Source organism: Mastacembelus armatus, chromosome 1 (assembly GCF_900324485.2).
Source record: "Mastacembelus armatus chromosome 1, fMasArm1.2, whole genome shotgun sequence".
In the NCBI taxonomy this organism is placed as follows: domain Eukaryota; kingdom Metazoa; phylum Chordata; class Actinopteri; order Synbranchiformes; family Mastacembelidae; genus Mastacembelus; species Mastacembelus armatus.
This window is the reverse complement of record NC_046633.1, coordinates 13,192,420-13,215,406: the sequence shown is the minus strand read 5'-3', so window position 1 is coordinate 13,215,406 and position 22,987 is coordinate 13,192,420. Positions and strand designations below refer to the sequence as shown.

The following is a 22,987-nucleotide window of genomic DNA, read 5'->3' as shown; positions in this document are numbered from 1 at the left end:
ACATCTCCTGACTGAAGGAAACTAAGAGACAATAAAAAAAAAAAAAAAAAAAAATCATTCGTGCATATAATGTAGGAGAATGAACAGTGTCAGAATATCTTCCTGAGACCCAGCCTGTTCATTTATGTCCTCTGTAGTCTCCATTTTGTCTCAGCATGAAAACGAAGTTCCCGCCATCCCACCCAAACACATGAGATATCATTGGAAAGGCCGGGATTTTCTCTATTGAGCACATCAGCTCAAATCAGTCTAAAGACGAAAAACAAATGTCCACCACAGAGGACAAATGAATAGGCTGGGTCTCAAGAGAATATAAGAACAATTCATGAACAAGCACTGTTTTATACAACTCTTGGTACAACTATGAGTATCAGGTACATCTATGAGCTTGTGATACTTAAATAGTTCAGATGTCTGTGAGCAGTTCCACTAGTCACAGATCCCCTCTAAACTTCTCAGACTGTTTCATTTCAGTTGTTTGCAGTTGTTTCAATTCCTCCTAATACTTAATATAAATTAGTGTATCAGATCCATCATCTCGCAAGGTTTGGGGTGGGACCTGCCTGCTAGACTGGGAACCACTGGACTTCTCAGTACTTTCTCAGTACTTTTCCCTCAGTAGTACACAGATGCTTTTGCATCTTGTGAGGCTGTAAAACCGTTTCTGGGATAATCAAGCTTCTTTTCATTTCAAGTCATTTTCCTACACACACACTGCCACTGCAGACTCTCAAACAATGACCTGCAAGACCACTACCTTCTCTGTCAACCTCCACTTGTATGTTTTTGATGTGAAGGTTTACTATATTAAGGGCTGTTCGAAGTCAGTTCCTGTGGAGGTCAAGAAAACTCTAGTTCCATATCTGAATACTGTATTATCGTAGTCATACACGTGCTGCAGTGCCCTGGCTTTTCATAGCAATGCATTGGAGCATTTTACTTTGCAGATAGTTATGCAGTTTAAACTGTACAGCAGCTGCACAGAGCAAGGAGTTTGTACACCCTCCCCTTCATGTGCCTCAACACAGACTTCAAGCAGCTTCCTGGAAAGAGACCAGATTGTTAAAGGGGCAACATGATCAAAACAGTGAAAGAATCAAACGGACAGAGAAGGAATGTTAACATGGACTGACATGCTAAGGCTTAAGGACACTGACACTATCACAGGTCAGTCGTGTCAATAGTGTTTCTGTAAATTAACATTGCGTGTGACATTGGGCTGTATAAATAAAGTTGACCTGATCAACCTACAACTCCCTTTCTCTCATTTTTCTTCACCATTTTGGACTTAACACAGTATCCTAAATATTACTTCATTAAACATGCTCAGTGCTGAACCCCATTGTGGACCTGTAGCAGATGTGTTTTATTTGGCAATCAGAATAAGCCTGATTTTTAACTTTGTGGGCTGCTAGTGTTCTCTGTTATTCTTCTACCACAATGTATTTACCACAACCAAGGAGATTGTTGGTTTTTTTTTTTTTTTTTCTTTTTTTTTTACAGACTACAGACACTGTGGTGTGTTTATCAGTGCACTGACCCAAACAGGAAGAACAACAGCGTGGGTGGGTGTGAAACACGTAAACACTCCTTTGAGAGAGGAAATGTATAAAGTTTCTGCTCAACATTTTTATTTTAATAGTCAATATTTGTTAGTGGGTTAATTGATATGATTTTTAAAAAAAAAAGATACAAACTGTGGTTTTACAGCAGACATCTGCATGTAAGAAACGGCTGATGTTCAAGTAGAAAAACCCTCCCTTAACAGGGGTGGAGGGCTCAAACATAACTTGTCTTCAATCTACCAGGCTGTCCCTTCATCTGTTTCCAGGAAATTAAGGAACACATCAAATGTCTTCCAGGGAGGAAACACTCTGCAGCCAGGTGGTGATTCAGAGGGGTCAAATGAGTCTACCATTAGATCCTAATGGTAGCATACAGCATATATAATATATAATATATACTGTATGTCATATAACAGTGGCTGTTTTAGAATAATGACATTATAAAAAGAAGAAATTCAAAAACGTCCAGAATTGGAGTGAAAGAAAAAACCCAACTTACAGCAGTCCATCATAAAAAGGATCATGCAAGTTTTACCTAACAATCTAAAATGGGTTCCAAATGGAGGTTAACCTCCAGTTGAACTGTTCTTTCCTCTGAAAAGCAGTCAACACATAAAACCAAAAAAAAAAGGAAATGGATGAATCATTTGCATTTTGCAAGACATTTTGACAGATCACAGTAATAGCTCGTGTATTCTGAGCTAGTCCTGTCGACTGTTTCAACCCTTCATTCAGACTAAAACAGCATTTTTCTTTGCCCAGAATGGGGCTTTAAAAAACAAAAAAGACAGAAAGAGAGAGTGAATTTAAATTTCAATCTTTTTGCAATAATGTCAGCCGGCCCTGTGGAGGTCAGAACTGTGATGCAGTAAAGTTCAGTTATCCGACAATAGAAACAGTCACAGATGATATCCTGACCACTCAATTATTATTTATTGGGAGGGCTGTCTGTGCCACTACTGTTGATGTGATGCAGGCTTGTTTTCTACCAACTGAAAACGAGGGTGTAGAAGATTTATGCAGTTTTACTGTGGGCAGACCTCTCTGCAAAAATGCCCTGAGCATGCTAAGCTGGATGCAGATTTAAAATGTAGACTGCTAAGTGCTGTTATTCTCAGAATAAAATACTAATATAGGTTGGTTGCTACATTTACACTACCTGCTGAAGTGCCCTAAATGAGAGTTTTGTGTCCCTCCAGCTGACTCAGATGTGATGTTTCCACAGAAGTGTGAGCAAAGCCAGATGTTATAGCTCTGGGTCACTGGCACATGTGGTCCCAGAGTTGATTTGTATCCAATTTGTGACTGTGTGAGTGTTGTCAGAAAAGTTAGATAAGTATACATATGTTTTTTTGTAATGTCTTCCTTCTCTTCACATACCACCTGTTGTCACTCTCACTGTTGACCCCTCACTAACTGATAAAAATACAAACATGGAACTTCACACTTGCTGGGCATTTATCATTTATGGAAAACCTTCTGATCAAACCAAATTGGAAGGGATATTTCACAATTCACTTAAATCTGTACATGCATGGCATTTTAGGACGTCAGCAGTGTTCACACCATTGCTGGACGGATCTCACTTCCAAATAAAAATGTAAAGAACACAAAAATTAAAAAAAAAGAAGAAGCTCTATCTCATTTTTTGGGAAAGAGCATTAAAGCCAGTGGTGTAAATGTAGTTTATGTTACACATATGACAATAACCCACTGGAAATTTGAGGTCTTTGTACACAAATATATAAAACCATATATAAAAGTGGTTCTTATAATAACACTGTTTAATCAAATAAGCTTCATGATAAGTCATATATGAGGGGGATGACAATAATTGTCTGATATTTCCCATAAGACACAGAAACTGAAAATACAGATCTACAGTATAGCTTTGTTTAATAAAGATATATTTCTTGTCTAGCAGGAAAAATCTAGTTCTAGTTTTGAGCACTATAATCAACATTGCCATGTTATTATTAACATAATTATTAAATTATTAAAATCTAAAAATTGCTATGACATAGTTCAGATATTAGCTCCAGCAACAACCAGATGTCCTGAGCTGGTCTCTGGTGTGTTGCACTTGAGACTGCAGTGTTCATCAGGTACGTCACAGCTCAAGCAGACATGGGTTCATACGTGTGGAAGTGGATTCCTTTGGAGCAGGTGATCTTCATCACTGCTCCGTTCAGAGTGGTGTCCATGATCAACCTCATCATGCCCTCTGCTATTAATGATGGCCTGTGGATGAACACAGTGAGTGAAAGGGTCATTAAATAAAACTACAGATGGAACACACACACACACACACACACACACACACACACACTTTATTGCAGGTTTATCTTTGAATTTGTGGGTGGGAGGAGGTTGCACAAGAAATAGATTACTAATTACAAACTCAAAACTAGAGGTGACAGAGCTTTCTTTGTGGAAGGTCCCGGGCTTTGGAACAGTCTGCCCCTGACTATCCGAGCTGCACAGACAATTTATGTTTTTAAATCCAGGTTGAAGACATACCTTTTTACACTGGCTACTTGACTTTTAGCTGAATGAGCTCGATCTTAGTATTTTATATGCTCTTTTATGTTTTATTGTATTTATCGTATTTATGTATGCATGTGTATGTGTATGTATATAAGTGTGTATATGTTGGCTTATGCGTGTATATGTGTATGTATGTGTATATGCATGCATATGTGTGTATGTACGTATATACATGCATATCCTTTTTTCCCCCTGTTTGTCCAGCACTTTGCGCAGCAAGAGCTGTTGTAAATGTGCTATATAAATAAAATTGAGGGGGGCGTTGAGTATCAGAGTATCAGGAAGTCATTTGGCCTCAATTTTCCCTGACATTAAAAAGCCCACACCAATGTTTGTTTCTGAGCTGCACATTTTGTACTTTTAAAGATTGCTTTCTGCAGACCCATAAATAAACACAGTCGTCACTGCGGTGTACAAACAGCTCTGACTGTGCTCATTAGTGTTTGTGATGAACCTCCACACTGAGGCAATGGAGAATCTTGGCCACGTTTTTTTTTTTTATAGGTGATGTGTAGTGCAAGCGCTTTTTAAAGTTAGTAAAGTCTATTATGCTTTAGTCCCACTCAGAACTGCTACAAATAAACACTTGTCAAGTTTTCTGAAAGATAAGTATCCAAGTCAAGTCTGGACTACTTGTGTGAAACAAGAATGTAATCAGAACAAGAAGAGAAAAGGGCTGGAAAGCTGCAGATGCAGCTGGAAAGAACAGTGGATGAGTGGAAAAATTACAACTCAGAGCATAAACACTGAAAATCCAGCAGCCTATTTAGGAAGAGCCATTTGTTAGCACATACAGCTCAACAGTTTGCGTTTGTGTCTTCTTGCAGACACACATGCAGGCTTTGTTGACCAGTTACTGCCAAGTTTCTGCAATTACTGAGGCATTCAAAATAATAATTCCTACCACCTTTACACACATTGCCACATAAAACAAGTTTACCTTTTTTCAGCTGCATTCTCAGCTTCATTCCCCATCCGGGGAAATAAAACACAACTCTTGAATATGTTACTCACAGAAAAACTCCTGTTGATTTAGTTGATACTTCCAGGTTTCAAGTCAAATTAAGGCTATTCCAACATTTTTCTCTGTAATTACAGAATAAGTACACCTCCCTTGTTCCATGTAATTACAAGGTAAGTGCAACATTTTGCTGGCTGTAATATAATACAGTGATTGCTACCTCAACTTTGCTCCCTTCACCTATGGTAACAACATCGGTTGTTGTAAAAATGTTAATGTAATCTTGTTTTACTATTCGTACTAACAAATTTACATCTAATTATAAAAGGATTTTACAAAAATGAGGCTTTAGGAAGGAAAATGTATGTTTGTGCTATCGTGTGTGAACTCACTGTAATACTCCAAACTTGTTCATGCTGCGTTTGAAATCGTCCTTGAACTTGACAAACTTGCCCATGTTGTCCTCCTGTTCGACAGAGTGCAGCAGAGGAGTGTCAACAAAGGCCGGACACAGGACGTTGATACGAACTCCATAGTTGTCCTGAGAGGATGCGTCCTGCAAGAACATGTAGAATAAACTGCTAAACTTTGGGTTTCCTGAAGGGCACAGCATCCACAAAGATAGTAAAGCAAAACCCTTTGTTTTTATGTGAGTGGGTGCCTTACTGCCAGAGCTCTAGTGAAGCCAATGACTCCATGTTTTGTGGCAGTGTAGACAGGCTGATGAGGAGAATGCATGAAGGCTGAAATATAGGAAACCAAGAGGACAGAAGACAAGAAAGTACACTCAGTGACTGGGAATTCCACTTACTGCCATACATATACTGTGTTTTTTTCCACTGTGAGCTTCTCTCCACTTACCGGGAGTTTTAAACATCCAGAACATGTAAGACAGTAACATGATGCTTAAAAAAACAAGCAAAAAAAAAAAAAAAACAAGACATGTATCAAGGCTGTTCCCAAACAACTACTTCACTAGTAGGTTTATCCAGGCTTGTTAAGCCAAGACTCAGCTGCTGTTACTCACAGCTGCATTAAAATATCTTAGTCTCACATTTCTATGTTCCCACATTAAAGAGAAACAGCCCCTAGAATTGTGGTTTAGGTTTTAATATCATTACATAGCCCTCTCTTTCAGTTAAAACATTGAAATCACTGCAAACATGACATTATGTTTCAGTCAGTCGTCTCCCTCTGTCCCATCAGTACAGCTCCTTGACGGTTGTTCATTTTCCTTTTTGAGAGGATCATCAACTGTTTTTAATCATCGTCCTTCATGAGTAAGGGTCACATTCACAGCAGGGGCATTGTGGCCAGCGCCAACTATGGGACAAGAATGCTATTTTGGTGGACTTTCAGGATTTTGGAAAGTGTTGAATTCCTCACAAACTTCTGGAAGAAAGATGTTGAGTTTATAGGCTTGGGTTCCTTCAGGACAAAGGTGAGAAAGCTGCCCTGCACCTACAGTTTGATGCGACATGCAGAGCTTATTGTTTTAAGATTGTTAAAAAAACAAGGTAAGAGGTAAAGACTGTTAAGATTGTTTCCAAATATGGACAATTTAACAGCCAAAGGTAAACTGTCAGTCTACTATGGGCTGAATCAACAGCCAAGAGTTGACATTAAAAACACCTTGAAAACACACACACACACACACTGTGTATACACACACATTCTTTCCCACACAATAATATGTCTGTAGTGTGCTTGACCATGTTTGGACAAGTCTGTGTTTGCTATGGGAATGACAAGTACACACACAGCGATGCTATCGCTGGAGAGATAAGTGAAAAACCAATTACCATATGTCTGCTGTTACTGCAGGCTCAGCTGTTCTAGATCTGCAAGACGATGTCTCCAAGAATCAAAAACATCCTTTGGAATGTGATTTAAAAACACGAGAGCTCTAAAAAAAGCTTCTATAGATTTAAAGGGCTTCAGTGCTGTGACCAGAGAGAATGGAATTCTATTTAAAATATACAGCAGCAAAATTATGGCAAACAGCTAAAACTGAAACCTAGCAAAAAAAAAAAAGGTTACTGTAGCACTACAGTACTCATTCTGGGTGTACTGCATGGAGGTGACCTGTGTGTCATGATTTATGAAACGCTCGCCACACAGAACTATTTACTACAGCTCTTCTCCAGACAAGAGAACTATGATAGCAAGCCTGTTGCTTTATGCTGCAGTCTGCTGGGGAGGCAGCATAAAGCAGAAGGATGCAAGGCAGCTGGACAAACTGGTGCAAAAACCTGGTTCAGTGAATGGATGGAATGAGGCTGGACTTCCTGGAGGATGTGGTGAAGAGATGCACACAGAAAAAAGTAGATGCCATCCTGGAATATACTGATCATCCCCTTCGAAACATCCTGATGGAGCAGAGAAGCAGCTGCAGTGGATGACTCACCTCACTGCAGAGCAGGACAGAATGATACAGGAGATCCTTCATTCCCACTGCCACCAGAGCTCCAGCCCCCATCATGCCCACCTTCTACAGAGGCACCATCGAGAGCATCCTGACCAGCTGCATCACTCTGCGGTACGGCGCATGCACCGCATCCTGCCGCAAGATCCTCCAACGCATAGTGAGAGCAACTGAGAAGATCGATACCCCCCACACCCACGCCCACAGTACACACACCGTCCTAAGTGGCTGCAGAATTTGGACTGCTCCTTGTGCACCACAGTCACTTTATCCAGACTGATAAGCTCACGTAATTACACTGCCATCAGAATTTGTTCATATATTGCACTGGTTTTGTATGCTAAGCTGCCATGTGCCTTATGCTATTTGTACTTATTCATTATTGTTTATTTTTTACTCTATCTTATCTAAGTTAATTTTGCATGCCCTTATTTGGAATTTTCACATCGCACTATTTAGTGTTTAGAGTTTATCTGTCTGCACCAAGGGTCTAAGAGCAACGAAATTACTGAAGTGCATTGTGATTTGAAGTTGCTGCCGTGGAGTGTTGAGGTCATTGCAGTTATTTTTGTCTTTTTATTTAAAAAAAATTATTTCAGAATGTAAAACTAATCCTTTTTATCTGGCACATTTAGGTGAACTTTTTCATTTTTTGAAAATCTATATTTTGTGCAACCTTGAGCTGTATTAATAGGTGGTGGAAAACTGTGCTTCAACCACCACATGCCACATGTAATGTGAATTGGTGCCTTTCATGGGGACAAACCCAAAGATAGTGATCTCCTAGGTCTGCACAGGTTTTAGTTCTTAGTTTGAGTCATGGCTGGAAACACCCAACTATTCAACCTCATTTAGAGCAGCAGCAGCAGCCAGCTGTTTCCTGTGAAGTGCTTACTGCAATGCCTGCTGAGGACAAATGACAGGCAAGGTTAGCAAACTAAAGAGCTGAAAAGAGAGAATACATAGCAGTTGGGAGGAAACCTACAGATGAATGCTGTTTGTCAGACATTTGGGGGGGGGGGGGGGCACTTAGATCAGTGTGTGTAATATTTGAATGTTAACATCAGAAATACTGATTGATGGAAAGATAGTAACAAGAATGTCAACTATTATTGCTTTGTTCCCTTACAACTAGTGACACCAGTATTCCCATTAGCATTTCATGTCATTATATAGCTCATGAGGGTGTTTGCAAAAGGAGTGATTTTATGTCATTATGATTGACATGGGTGGCAAATAACAGGAAAATCCAACATAACAAGTGTGTTAGTAAGCTATTGGGACACCAAAACTACATGTCAACTACTTCAGAAGTTACACAATCATGCCAATAACTCCACATTCCCCAAGTAAAAAAAAATTACATATATTCTGGGAATATTTTCATATATATATATATATATATATATATATTTTTTTTTATATATATATATATTTTTTAACATTTGCAACAAGTATACGTAAAATGTTTGAAGTATATTTTAACAGTAATGTACTATTTTGGTAAGCAAAAGTACCCAACAATACATGAAAAATATGTTTTTCATGTATTAAAGCAACAGGCAGCATGGTGGTTGAGTGGTTACAACTGCTGCTTCACAGCAAGGAGGTCGTGGGTTTGCAACCCAGCCTTTCTGTGTGGAGTTTGCATGTTCTCCATGTGCTTGCATGGGTTTACTCTGGGTACCCCAGTTTCCTCCCACAGTCCAAAAACATGTATGTCAGGTTGCTTGGTGACTCTAAATTGCCCATAGGAGTGAGTGTGAGTGTGTGAGGTTGTTTGTCTCTATGTGGCCCTGTGATGGACTGGTGACCTGTCCAGGGTGTACCCCTGCCTTTCACCCAAAGAGAGCTGGGATAGGCTCCAGCAGATCCACGTGACCCTGGTTAAGGAATAAGCGGGTATAGATAATGGATGGATGGATGTACTAAAGCAGATTTATTTACTTAGGTGGTTGCATTTTAACACAACTGCAAGTATAATAAAATGTAACATTTAAAAAGTATACTTAATATACTTTTAGAAAATATACAAAAATATTTTTTTCACTTAAGAGGATAACAGTCACTGGATCCACTTGATGTAGTGGTCAATCATTTAGCTTTTTTTTCATTTATCTCCCCTCTGCATATTCTGTACCTATAGTGGAGTTTTTGCACATTTTCTGCCACACTACCCAATAATGTCAGTCTTAAGGGCCAGTGTTCCTAACAGTTTTGTAGTGTTATACAATCCACATTTGGGCGTGTGTGTAGAAAGAGGTTTGGAGTGTGGTGAAGGGCATACGTTTTGTGTTGCAGTATTTATGTCTTCCAGTTAAAGATTAACTGGCTCTGTTTTTGTCACCTGCACCTAAACCACTCCTCTAAAATTCATGTGCACAAAAGCACAGTAAACCGTAGATATAAACAATATGTAATAGCAGTGACCAAAAACATAACACATGCACTGCATGGTGAAAGTGATAAATGTCACTTGAATCAGCTTTGGTTCGGTTGGAAGACCACAAATCTGATGGCAAAAATGCCATAATCTAACAAGTAAGAAAGATTTCTGGGTACTACAAAGGGCAATTATGAGTCCGTGAGACTACCCTGTAACAATCAAAACTGACTAAATATTGCAATGAGATTTTAAGGAATGGAAAACAAGATAAATATAACAAGCTCATAATTAAAGTGATTGTCTTTTAATATGTGCATGCAGTTGTGTTAGTATGAGTGCATGTGTTACCTGCCATAGAGGATACATTGATAATGGTGCCTCCTTCTTTGCCGTACTCTTTGCTCATATGCTCCAGTGCTAAGTAGGTCCCCTTAATTACAGAGGTCTGTAAAGATAAAGAGGCAACGCTGTGGTAAACTTCACACTAGGCAAGTGCACATAAGCAGGAAGTGAAACGAAAATTAAAGAATGTGTGAACATACTGATAAGTTAAAGTATTTATAGTTGTATGTTGCGCTGAGGACATTTGTTGCTGACTGTGACAATAGTGTTTTGTTTTACTTTAACTTAATTTTACTAAAACTTTATTTTGAAGCACAGTCATGTATGGTACTCCTTATTATTGCAATAAATGTTCCTGTTGGGAAGCCCAAATACGCACAGTAACAGACCCAGGTCAGGGTTCTGAGAAGCATCTGACCATGGATTCTATAGCTCTGGTGGGGGATGCCAAGAGGGGAAGTTTGTGAGTTTTGGGTAATGACCAAAACAATCAGATTGTTAACTCAAGCATCCTGCTGTCAGTGCTTGCTAAAAAAGATATTTTTTCAGTCTCAACTTGTAAGTGTTGCAGTACAGAAACTGGGATCTGTTCATTTACTTTTAAGAACCTTTAGCTATATAACAATGTAGCAGTATATAATATTAGCTTGTTTATTTTTGGGCCACATCGTAAGTATTGCATCCTCTTAGATTGATCGTTTGAGTCTCTTTTCAAATCATCAATCCAGAACAATATAAGTTAGAATACACTCTGTAGTCCTGCTAGTTGTTTTGTTTCCAGGTGTTAGACATAAAAACTGTGATAAAGGCAACCTGGTAGTTATATTTTTTGGCAGGCTATTCAGTCAATGGCCAACTTTGCAAAAAACAAAGAGGAATGGTTTCTAAACAGATGCTTGAGATTTACCACAGTGCTCTCACAAAGTGTGGTTAACCTGTGCTCTGATCCAGAGGGTAGACAAGCTTACCTTGCAGCAACACTCAAAAAATGTGTTGCAAGTGAAGTGCCATGACAGCACAAGCTTTTAAACATTTGTAGTGTGTAAACATCCTAAAATACACATCCATCAATCACGTCACATCCTGTTTGTCACACAATTATGTGCTTTGCCTCCTTTAAAGCCCACATTTCAAGAGTGATCACATTTTGATGGACTGAGGCTGCACAATTCTAAAAACTACTTCAATCGGGTCCGAAATATTTAGCTCCTTGAAAATCTCGTTCTGGCTTCTTTACATTTATGACTGAGTGTAGTGTTATTACTGTTGTCATTTCACTCCACTGCTGTATGCAGAACTATCTGCACACCTAAAGGCTTATGAGTCCAAAGACACAATAAGAGAACTATTATTATGAACAGCTGAATAACTGTGTCAATTGAAGTGAACTTTTTGCGTCTTTTAGTCTTTTATTGGGAAGCTGGACATGTTTATTTACTGTTGGACATTGAGCTGCTCACAAGAATTCTGCTTAGTAGTAATGCAGTTGTAGTAGCTTGAGCTTGGTATAGTGTCATGAATAGCTGTGGGGGAGGCCTTTTGATGAGAGATGTCTAAAGAGCAGGCAGAGACTCTCACAGGCCTGGGCTGGGGTCTTTAAGGGCACAAATGAGGCCTCCAGTTTGATAGGGAGCATTACACATTATCAGTAGGTTTCATTAGTTACATATTATTTCAATAGAGACTGAGTTTGCATCATGAGAAAACAAATTTCATGTACCTGAGTGTACTCAGGTACATGGATCCTGAACTCCTGATTGGTCGTTATATCTACATCATTCATGTTGGATGATGACATCACTTGCAATATCTTCCTGTCACAGGTTTTTACTCACTGGCATGTAGCTCAAATAGAAGATGAGAAAAGACAGAATAGACTGTTGGCTGTATTTCTTTCAAAATAAACAAAAATTGCGGTCACTTTAGCTACTTCATACTGCTGACCAACATAAACAACAAAAGGGTTCAAATAAGACTATAAATTACGTCCCACTTGGACAGGATAGCATTGGCTCACAAAGTGATTTTATCACTAATATGTGCATAAGCCATTACAGAGTAGCCTGCTCCATGTTTTAAATACAGGACTTTTAGAACAGAGGATTGTCTTTTCAGTTGTTTTGTAGTGTTCTGAAGCAGACTTTAAGAAGTTTAAGTCAGTCAATATTTGCTTCAAGGTTGATTCAGGAAAACAAAAAAACCTATTGCCTTTCACTTAAGTCCTTCTATTTATCATATAATCTGGATGAATGAGGCTTCACAGATAGAAATATCCAAAAAATAAAATTTAAATTTGGAACTTACGCTCTCAACACTACATAACAACTATATCTACATTAGAATTGTTTTCTGATGGTGTCTAAATTTAGGTTAAATCGGTAATACAACACACAATAGTAAATTAAATTATTAAACATGATGAGTGGACAAACACACAAGACAAAACAGTTAGCCGTTAGTGAAAGGTCTTTAAGTGTGAATATATATGTCCTGATTGGATTTAGATCATCTTGCTGAAGGACTGCAATTGAAAATTAGCTGGCTGGCTAAAACATCACAGAACTGAATCATTATATGTGACAACAACCAGAACTGTAGGAGTACAGAGAAACTACCCCTACCATGCCCCAGGCACTCTCCTAATACAGTATATCAGTGCCTAGATTTTGTGGCTACTGGCCTAAAATAGGCTCCTACATCCTATTTCTATGTTGACCTGTTTAAAGGCAACCAGTGATTCTGACACCTCTGGCCATCCTGCTAATGCTGTTTTTGTGAATGAGGTACATGTAGCAGATAATTCCTGGCGTGTCTCATAACTAGAGAAGTCCTTAAACCTAATTTTTAAATATTGAATGATTATTGCACCCTGTGGTGTCATGATTCTTTGTAATCTGGTCTCTGCATCAAAAGGCAAGTTTCCTTTTTCACAGATTAAAGTAACTTGCATTACCGTAATATCCCACATCTGAAACTCTGGCACAGTTTCAGTTACTCATATATGAATTTATAATAGGTTAGCACTTTTTTAAGTCACACAAATATATGTGCTGTCAGGTCATTAACCTGTGTGTTGTGACCTACGATCCACCCTGGATAATATTTGAACTGCCTGCCTACTTTGAGCTTTTAACCATTCCTAGCATTCCTTGTCATCTGACTCATCCAGGGTAAATCTCTAAACTGCTGTTTCTCAGCACAATTCACCACAGTAAAGGTGGAGGCTAAAAGTTTTGGCTGTTGTACCGTTTCAGTTTCATGAATAGCTTTTATGTTTTGTTATAGTGGTTTCCTCCAGATGTTCAGTGGAGTTCCTCCTACCAACAAAGAGACACCAGTTAAATTAAGTTCATTTAGGGATGGACATTACATATCAAGTGCCAAAAGGCTCAATTTTGGATCAACTAGTTAATAATCATAACTATTAGGCGTCATCGTTAAGCAATCTGCAATATTGATTCTCCTTTAATGTGGACAATGCCCAACTGCATACAACTGCTAATTTTGATAACTTCAACTTTATGGCCTGCCTTGAAAATCATCTCTCACAAATGCCAAGGGGAACATTTTCCTATGCAAAACAGACGTCAATGCCAGAAAATAGCGTTTATTTTTTTAAAGAGCATTACTAAGCTCTGACCTTTATTTCCTAGGAAGATACAGAGGTGCTTGGCATTGCATTTGTATATAACAAGAAAGATTGTATTCAAATACAAATGATAGTAAAAGTAACACAAGTAATTATTTTGTTTTCAAATTTGGCAGGGATGTTTGCAGAGAGCTTTAATAGTCAGGTAAATATTGCCACTCACTGAAGGTGACGTGGTCTGGCCAATAAGAACATCAACAGTCTTTTCTTGCACATATCAAACACCCGAATTGGAGGGCTGAAGATAGAGGGTGTTGGTACATTTTTGATCCTGGATAATATAAATAAACTGGAGTTGATTTAAAATCTAAGTTTATCTTATTACCATCTTCTTATCTTACCAGGTTTACTTGTATGGTCTTCTCCCAGTTCTTTTCATTGTTGATGCCAGCATTGTTGATAACAATGTCCAGACGACCAAACTGGTTCACAGTACTCTGGAAGGCATCTGAACCAGACACAAAAAGCCATCAGTGAATGGCTCTGACCATGGCTTTCCATGGCCACTTTCTGAAACTGTCAAACCAGAAATGAAATGCTACTTTCACACTGTTAATTAATGTTGCAGATAGGGGTATTCAGGAACAGGAATTGACAGACAAAACTCTTTACTGTCCTGGAAGCACTTTGTTTATACATGTAACTCAATGACATACTGTGGTCCACTGAGCCACTCCTGCTCCATCACACAGCTCCTAGTCCAAACACAACACACTGACGTGAGCTGTTGATGTTCAGGTTTATGGAGATAAGGCTGTATAACCCATCAATGCATACGCAAACTTATCTGTATGCCGTTTTTGCTATCTGTATTTAATTTGACCATCAATAACACCTAAAACACCATCTTGTCACTTGTGTGTTTTTATGTTTCTTCGAGTGTCACAGTAGATTAAATTAACCCATTACACCTTATACATTTGGAGAGAAAAAACTAAAATAAAATAAAACACAACTACCTGTACACACGTTTTGTTTCCTTGTGACTAAACCGACCTCAGACATGTTGACTGAACAGTCGAAAAGATTGGGCTGTACTGTACATTAGTGTGACAGAATGAACCACTAGTTGTTTGTTTATCCTCATATGCAGAAAGACATGACTGGATAAACAGCTGAAGGGAGACATCTGAGGTGGTAAAACCGGCATGTGTCGTCACCTGCCTCATTCCACACTTGGACATCCCACAATTAGAAACTAATATAAACACACACACGCACATTTATCCAGTTAACTTTTTGGTGACACTCACTCACATAATGCATTCCCTGGGTCTCTACCCTAACCTTAAAGGTTTAATGTGTGATATTTTGAGTGATCTAACAACATTGAAATGTCCTTGTGCATATGACAGTATGTGTTAGTTATTGTAACATTTCCTATTTTTCTCTAAACCCTAAACTTTTTTACTTGAAATGTGACCAATTTTAACAAATAAGGGAGAAAATACACAGCCCTTGTTCTATGTAAAAATGCTGCCAAACAAAGTGAAGTTACAGGATGTGGTCGTGTTTGTGTAAGACGATGTTCCTAAAACTGGCTGCAGTAATTTACACACTGCAGCATAAACAAAGATTAGGATGGCCAAATTATCATACGTCACTTCTCAAACTCAGCGTCTAAGATAACTATTAGTTTATACTGTATGTCTAATTCCCTCTGCTGGCACCGGTAACAAAACCTGCATGTGACTACACCAGTTCAAATTCGCAAGGAAACTCAAATTAACTAAGTGAGACACCTGATGCTCCTTTCATGCCATGAAAAGATACAGCTTTATTAAAACCTACCCTTTAATAAACATCTAAATAACTAACCCCAACAATAACCCTAACCTTAACCTTAACTCCTAAACAATTCTGAACTGTCTTTAAAGTGTTGTCAGAAGGTATGGACCAGATAAAAAGTCCTTACGTAACCTAAATGTTCTCAACCTATGGTCCTCACTGATCCTCACACTTGATGACCATGCAACTACACACACACACACACACACACACACACGCAGAAATGAGTCACACACATATCAGATGCATACAAAAACACATATGCTAAAATAATGCAATGAATTGCATGCCCTGTGCACGCACAACTATATAAACGTATATATACTTACCACACACAACACACAAACACACAGTCATTGGTTTGGAGCAGGCTTACACTGTGTCCACATCAACAGCAGTACTATCACACAGTTAGGAGTAACACTAAACAGCATTCCACAGCCGTTAGCCTGCAGGGATTTACTTTTTAAGTGTCAGACAATGAAACGTTGTTCCTCTCTCTTGCTCTCTCACTCACTCTAAGACACATTAGTCATTTACACACACTTACACATCACTGGGAGATCTGCAGAAAAGGGAAAGATAATTGAAGAGCAGTAATGTAGAACACAGCTGGATACTGTACATATGGTGCGACATGCAGTCATGTTAAAGATAAAATTTAAATACATTCAAATACATGATCATGTCACAACAGAACAGCTTACAGGCTTAACGTGAGGGTAAGAGACCTGACTGACCAGAAAACCTACTGTTTTCACAAAGGTCACAGATCCTTCTGTCTTGTCTGACTACTCTTTCACACATGCTGACTGCAGCTGTCAACGTAGACAGCAGTAACACTGTCTTTCTCCTAAAACCAGCAAATAATCTTGAGGTTTTGCTTGTGATTTTGCATTCTGAAATGACTTCCTTATTCATCATGAGGTAATTTTAAAAATGAGTGGGCAAAGCGCACTCTTCTGCAAACTGCATGAGAAGTCATGGGACCATTACTTTACACAAACAGCCAGGACAGATGCCAATACATCAACAAACTGAATCTGATGATAAAAATTTTATCTCATGAGATGGTGTCACTGAATAAGCAGTAATGAAAAATGCAAAGGTATTACCTGTCAGTGCTTCTCCATTTGACACATCACACTGAATGAAAGCGCAGTTGCCCTCTCCAAACTCAGCATCAAGCTCTGTCTTGCACTCTTCACCAGATGTTTTGTTCAGGTCAACCAGAGCAACCTGGAGGAGAGAATTCTGTTAGTGAGCTGGACTTTTTGAGTGCACCCACAGGGGAGCGGTGCAAGGCTAAACAAAGTTAAATGCAGCTCACTTATTATTTATGTGTTAAACTTGTGGTTTGGCAAGTGTGAAGATCAGTCAGCAGTGAGCCTTTCAAAAGGGGAACTAAAATACAAATGTAATGACATGCACATCTTTATGATTAGCATCATTTCAAATGGTGTAAAGAAAGTTTGCAGAAGATCATTTACATTTTTCCCCCTAGTCTGGTGTTTTTGTCTTACTTGCATTTGAAATTTTTCTTTTCTAATTACTACATTAAAGATGATGTCACTGGTCTCAATTCAAAACACATGAACCTCATTTCAACATACTGTATGTACTGACCTTGAAAACCCTATAAAAGCAGAAAAAACAGCAGCGGTATTGATAAAGAGTTACTATTAAAACAAGTGTGATGAAGCAGGAAAGATACAATGCTTTTCATGCAGTGAAATACGCTTTTACAAAGTTTAAGCAAAACAAAATAAAGCAAATACAATAAAGCAAACAAAAGCAGCGCTGCTATAAAGCGAATCCATTTAAGTTGAATCAATAAAGCTGCAGACAGCTCCAATACAGTGGAAGGCAATTAGTACATTTGTAAAGTAAGAACGTCAAAGCAGTAAAAGTTTAGGGGTAGGGTTAGTGCTCACCTTGGCTGATCTATGCAGTAGTGACTGGACCACAGCTTTCCCAATGCCCTGAGCCCCACCGGTCACCAGAGCCACTTTCCCATTCAGAGACATGATACCAGCACAGCTTCCTTCACTGTCACACGCTTTACCTTTCTCTCTGCCTCCACTCTCTTCTTCTCAGTTTTTCTCTCTGTCTAGCTGCTTTCATAGACTCTCTCCCCTGTGTGTTTTCAGTCTTTTAGTTGCTGATTTCCCTCCCTTCTTCCCTCCCTCTCTCTCTCTCTTGCTCTCTCTCTCTCTCTCTCTCTCTCTTGCTCTCTGCGTAATAGTCTATACAAACACTGCATGTGTGTCAGAGAGAGAGAGAGAGAGAGAGAGAGAGAGAGAGAGCTTGGCAAAGACTAAGTAAACTCCGTAAGATAATAATTAAAGGTTTTATCCAGCTTGTACCTGCCCTCCTGCCTCCTCCTTCTTCTTTTACACCTTTTCCTTTTTTACCCCGTTCTGCTCCTCTTACTCCTGTTTCAAAAGCACACCTTAGCCCTTCACACGTCACTATTTATACTGGAATCTGGATTTGTTGACATAAAAAAATAGTCTGGAAAGCAGCTTTTTAAATAGCTGTCAATCTCACATTCTTCTCTTCACCACATCCATGTTAGCCTATTGTGTGTCTTCTGTGTAACAGCTGTTACACAACAAGCAATGCGTTTCAGAGATACATTATACCAAAGTTCCTGTCTCTGCATGTTGATTTTCACATTGTGCTGATATGAACAGAAACCAGCAGCTGCTAGCAGCTAACCAAAAAATACTGGGATGTTGCTTTACATAAAAAAATAGCAATTTCCAATGAATTTCTGTATATTCATGTTTTCCTTTCCATGTCACTTAATGGTTTTTTATATTAAAAAATAACCCATTATTTATACTGTGATGAATAACAACTGACAACTGGACAACCTCATAATAATATATTGATGTGATTATTCATATAATGAGGTTTGGGCCATAAAATTTACAGGAGTTTCCTGGTAGACATAACAAAAGGGGTGGGGGGTGGTGTGAAATACGGGAGACTCCCAGGATAAACAGGAGTGTTGACAGGTATGACACACACACACACACACACACACACACACCCTCACACACAGTGCTGCCAGCTGCCACACAGCAATGGATATGTCTCTTATTTATTAATCATATACCATTTTTAAAGGCAGGGTATTGTTGTGTCCTTTAGTAGTATCAGTACACCACTACCCACACTCAATAATCTTCAAGGCAGTGATACAAATTCACTGGTCATGTTCTATTGTGAATGAAATCTGGGTTTAATGAGATGTGCAAATGATTGCATTCTGTTTTTATGTAGATTTTACACAGCATGCCAACTTTTTTGGCATTGGGGTTGTATAAAAAAAATCTGCTTTTCAAATGAATTGCCTTTATTCTTGGGATTTGGGCATAAAACAGATAACATTAAATGGACAGGCTTTGTAGTTACTTAGGGGTGCAGGGGAGCACTCACTTTTGTTTTACACTATATTGGTTACTGAAATCTTACCAGACTCCCAACAGCATGTCATCGACAGAGTTTGTGAGTTTGTGTGACAGTACTGAAAGTAAAATGCATTAAACACAAAAAAAACAAATGGTATGTGTGACATCACCACAGCACAGATTAAGGTCCACTGCTTTTGCCCAGATCTACAAATACATACTGTGTCCAAAATCCATTTCACATACAAATTCTGGGTTTTGAATAAATACTGTATTTTACATTGTAAAGTGAACAATTAAAGTACGCTCAAAAAGTCCAAATGTAGTCAAAATCTACTTGAAGTATGAACACTACAAAAAAATATGATGATGATGAATTAGATTTCAAGGCAGATCTGAAATTCAGCTAGTGGTAGATTTCTGGAATACCAGTTTGATTTGTGTGTGTTGGCACAAACATCTCTTGGTTGAAAAATGTATGCTCTGACCATGAGCACTATAAATAGTACAAAAATAAGTCTTCATAGAACACTGGCAGTAGACAACACAAATGTCTTGACAACAGCAAGTTGTTTTCATTGGAACCATATAAATAACTGAATAGTGTGAATAAAAGATGGAGTTTTAGATGTGGCCACTATGTTCATCTGGGAAGAAGAGTATGTAAATGACATACAAATATTACACTATTACACTAACCAACAAGTAGTCTATCTGCATACTGAGTTTACAGGGTATGGTCAGTGTGTCCACTATCTGAATACATATCATGCCACAGGCACATATACACATATAATGCTGGCAAGTCCATAGTCCATAGTTCTTTTTATTAGTCAAAATATAAGTGACATTGTGATTAAAATTTCCTCCACAAAGTCTTAAAACCTACAAACTGTGTAGCGTACCAACTATTGTGTCACACTGTTATTGTCCACTTAGCTAGCCAGGTCATGTTGAAAAAATGCTATGGCTTTCCATTTCAAGTTTTGTATTTCTCATAATTTGTGTCTTTTATTACAATCTGGCTCACTCCATGTACACTGTCAGGGAACAATGTTTTGACACACTTCTTATTAACATTAATCAGGGGTAGTGTAATTTGATAGACCACTGAATCACTCTACATTACACTCACTCCATGTAGCGTACATTGCCCAATCACTAATAAATAACAGAACCAGATTATAATGAGCGTAGTGAGGTTGGATAAAATGGTGATAAAGAATTACTAAAACATTGAGTACAAAACTCACTCTGCTCAACAGAAAAGATTGCTGAACACAAATCAACAGAACCCCTCAACACGTGTTTAGAACAATAATAATGGACAAACAGCTGGATGGTTGCCATGGACTATGATTGTTTTGTGCAGTGCCCAGATGCAGTGACGTCTTTTCTAGAACTGCGTCGAGAGTGACAGACATGTTTGCTGCTCTGAATGGGCTGTCTGTCACTGTTTTCCTGTTCTGTCTGATTGGGAGGCAGCCCCCTGGATTATCACTTCATTGAGCCTGCGCATTGAAGAGAAATTCATCTATGCCCAGCTGGAGTGGGTCCCCTCAGCAAACTGAGTGTCTCAAACATGAAGAGGCAGCCATGCCTTGTGGACTGCTGGTTTACTCTATGGGTGCAGGACAAAGCCTTTGCTGCTGGCTTGGGTTCAGAAGGAGGCTCTGGAAGTGATTCTTAATGCTGCTGCAGCTGGCATCTCCTCCATAGAAAATTTCAAGAAGAGAGGATGCTCTCTTACAGGCAGTTGGAGTAATCTTCAGCTCCCCAGTAATAGGGCAGACCCCGACATTGTTGCTACCATCCAGGGTGTGTGCACTCTGTCTACCACGGCACTGCATTGGACAATATGGTCCATGGAAAATGGCGTCTTCATGATTGCATGGCCCCTCCCCATGGTTTTGTCTTTTCCCCAGTTAATACTGGTGAGGAATTTGTCATTTGGCACTATCAAACACCTCATTCCATGAAGGATTTTGCACCAGATCAGTATGTAGTCACCAAGTGTTTTCTGAGTGAAATGTCCAGCATGTCCACTAGCTCCACACTGGGACCTCGTTGTGGTCTCAGTTCGAACCTTTACAGCAGGTCCTGCTACGTTTTCTAACAGGAAAGACCACTCTACTGCTGGTATTAGCGTCTGCGACCCAATCCTGCATACATGCCTAAATGCATCTTTAGCTCGTTCAGATGAAGATTAGTCACACTGTAGGGTTTCTTTCCTCCTGCCCATGTGTCCACAGAGGAGGCTGCATCCCATCTTATATCTTCTATGACTGGTGCATGCCCTGGCGTGTTATGTGGAATGCACAGGCTTACGGGCTTACACTCTACTAGAGGAGTGTCATCCTCTGTAGTTCTTTGTCATAGTTTTGTCAGTGGAAGACATTTGTGCTGTGGCCTAATCGGCCTCCCCGTGTTCCTTCGTGTGTTTCTACTTGCGTAATGTTGCTACTACATCCCTTTTTCATGCTGTCCTGAGGGTTTCCTCGTTGTAATCCACCTGGAAAGTCGAGCACATGTCTGTCTGTCTGTTTATTACACAGATGTGTGTAGTCACCCCTCTGTTATCTCTATTGTGCATTCCCTCTGGTGCTAACTTTGCTTCAGGTCAGGTCTGTTGTGATTATTTTTTCTGGCTTTTCTCCTGGGTTGCTGGGCCCAGTGGGACATGGAGCATTTCTGGCCATCACTTTTGACCAATTAGCAATAGCCCAGAGGGCTGCACCCCAATAAGACAAAACACAATTCTAACCAAAGATTCTGTGAATTGGACGCAGTCCTCTGGGCTGTGGGCCCCACTGGTCCTTCAGGCTAGCTGAAGAAAAGACCGGTTCGGTTCTTAGGGAAGAGTGTTCCCAAACCCCGCTTATGTCTAAGAGTTGCAGATGTGATTGAGACACTCAGGTTGGGTGAGGGGGCCCATGCCAGGTGAGCATAGAATTTCTCTTCTGTGCACAGGTATGAAAAAGGGATATGACCCGTTAGCGATAGCCCAGAGGGCTGCACCCAATTCACAGAATCTTGGGTGACAATATGTAACTAACATTTTTGGTTGTCATTTACTTTACTCTCTCTATACAAAACAAAACAAAACAAAAAAAAAACAATCACCTCTGTGGGTTGGATTACTCATCACAGTGAATAATATGTCTACTTTTATTATTAAAAATGTTATTGTTGCTTGACAGGTCAGCTTTTAAAAACACCAGTGATGATACGTATATATGTGAAATAATACATATAATAAATCCTGCCAAATACACCAGTATAGTCCTGATCAGTTACTGGAGGACACACATTTATAAAGTCCTGTTCACCCTGAGAAAATCTGAATATCTTTGCAACTGGCCACAAACAGACAAAAAAAAACAAAAAACAACAAAAAAAACATGCATTTTTCTCTCATACATAGGAAGTCTAAAGAATCATGTTTTAATGCTGCAGTAACTGAATGTAATTTGTACACACACACAAACACACAAAAAAAGGTGTACATAATAGCCTCCACAGTAACAGTATTTACTGTTGCCACAGTAAATTCTTGAGTTTTTTTTTTTTGAGTGAATATGCTGGATTATATTTTTATATATTTATATACTATATATATATATGTATATATATATATATATATATATATATATATATATAAGTGGCATACTTAACATATTGGCAAACATCATTCACAAAAATATGAATAATACAGGACAGGTCTTCCTCAAACCTTTTACACCTTTTACTACATCACCGCCTCACTGGCATCTAATGTGTAACACAATTACTGTGTTTTTTTGTACCACTGGAGTTTGGCGTCAGTCATAGCGCAAACAAGGAATCAGTGTGGTGAAGTTACAGCACAGTAAGTTCTGGTGCTTACCGTTGGATAGCATAACAAT

General features: G+C 39.0%; 1 protein-coding gene across 3 annotated transcripts; it reads right to left on the bottom strand.

Annotated features, from left to right (window-relative positions):
- Positions 1–1,616: 1,616 nt before the first annotated feature.
- Positions 1,617–17,823, bottom strand: hpgd (15-hydroxyprostaglandin dehydrogenase). 3 transcript variants are annotated; one of them, XM_026303022.1, is made up of 7 exons: positions 17,598–17,821; positions 16,779–16,902; positions 14,217–14,323; positions 10,233–10,329; positions 5,740–5,816; positions 5,466–5,629; positions 1,617–3,806 (listed from the first exon to the last, which is right to left on the bottom strand). In XM_026303022.1, exons 1-7 carry the CDS (start codon positions 17,688–17,690, stop codon positions 3,683–3,685), a joined length of 786 nt encoding a protein of 261 aa, XP_026158807.1. In that variant the 5' UTR covers positions 17,691–17,821; the 3' UTR covers positions 1,617–3,682. The 3 variants fall into 3 exon arrangements, 1 of the variants encoding a protein (XP_026158807.1); XR_003295493.1 differs by lacking the exon at positions 1,617–3,806 and having other exon boundaries at positions 5,558–5,629; positions 5,740–6,396; positions 17,598–17,823; XR_003295494.1 differs by lacking the exons at positions 1,617–3,806; positions 5,466–5,629 and adding an exon at positions 6,247–6,396 and having other exon boundaries at positions 5,772–5,816; positions 17,598–17,823.
- Positions 17,824–22,987: the final 5,164 nt, after the last annotated feature.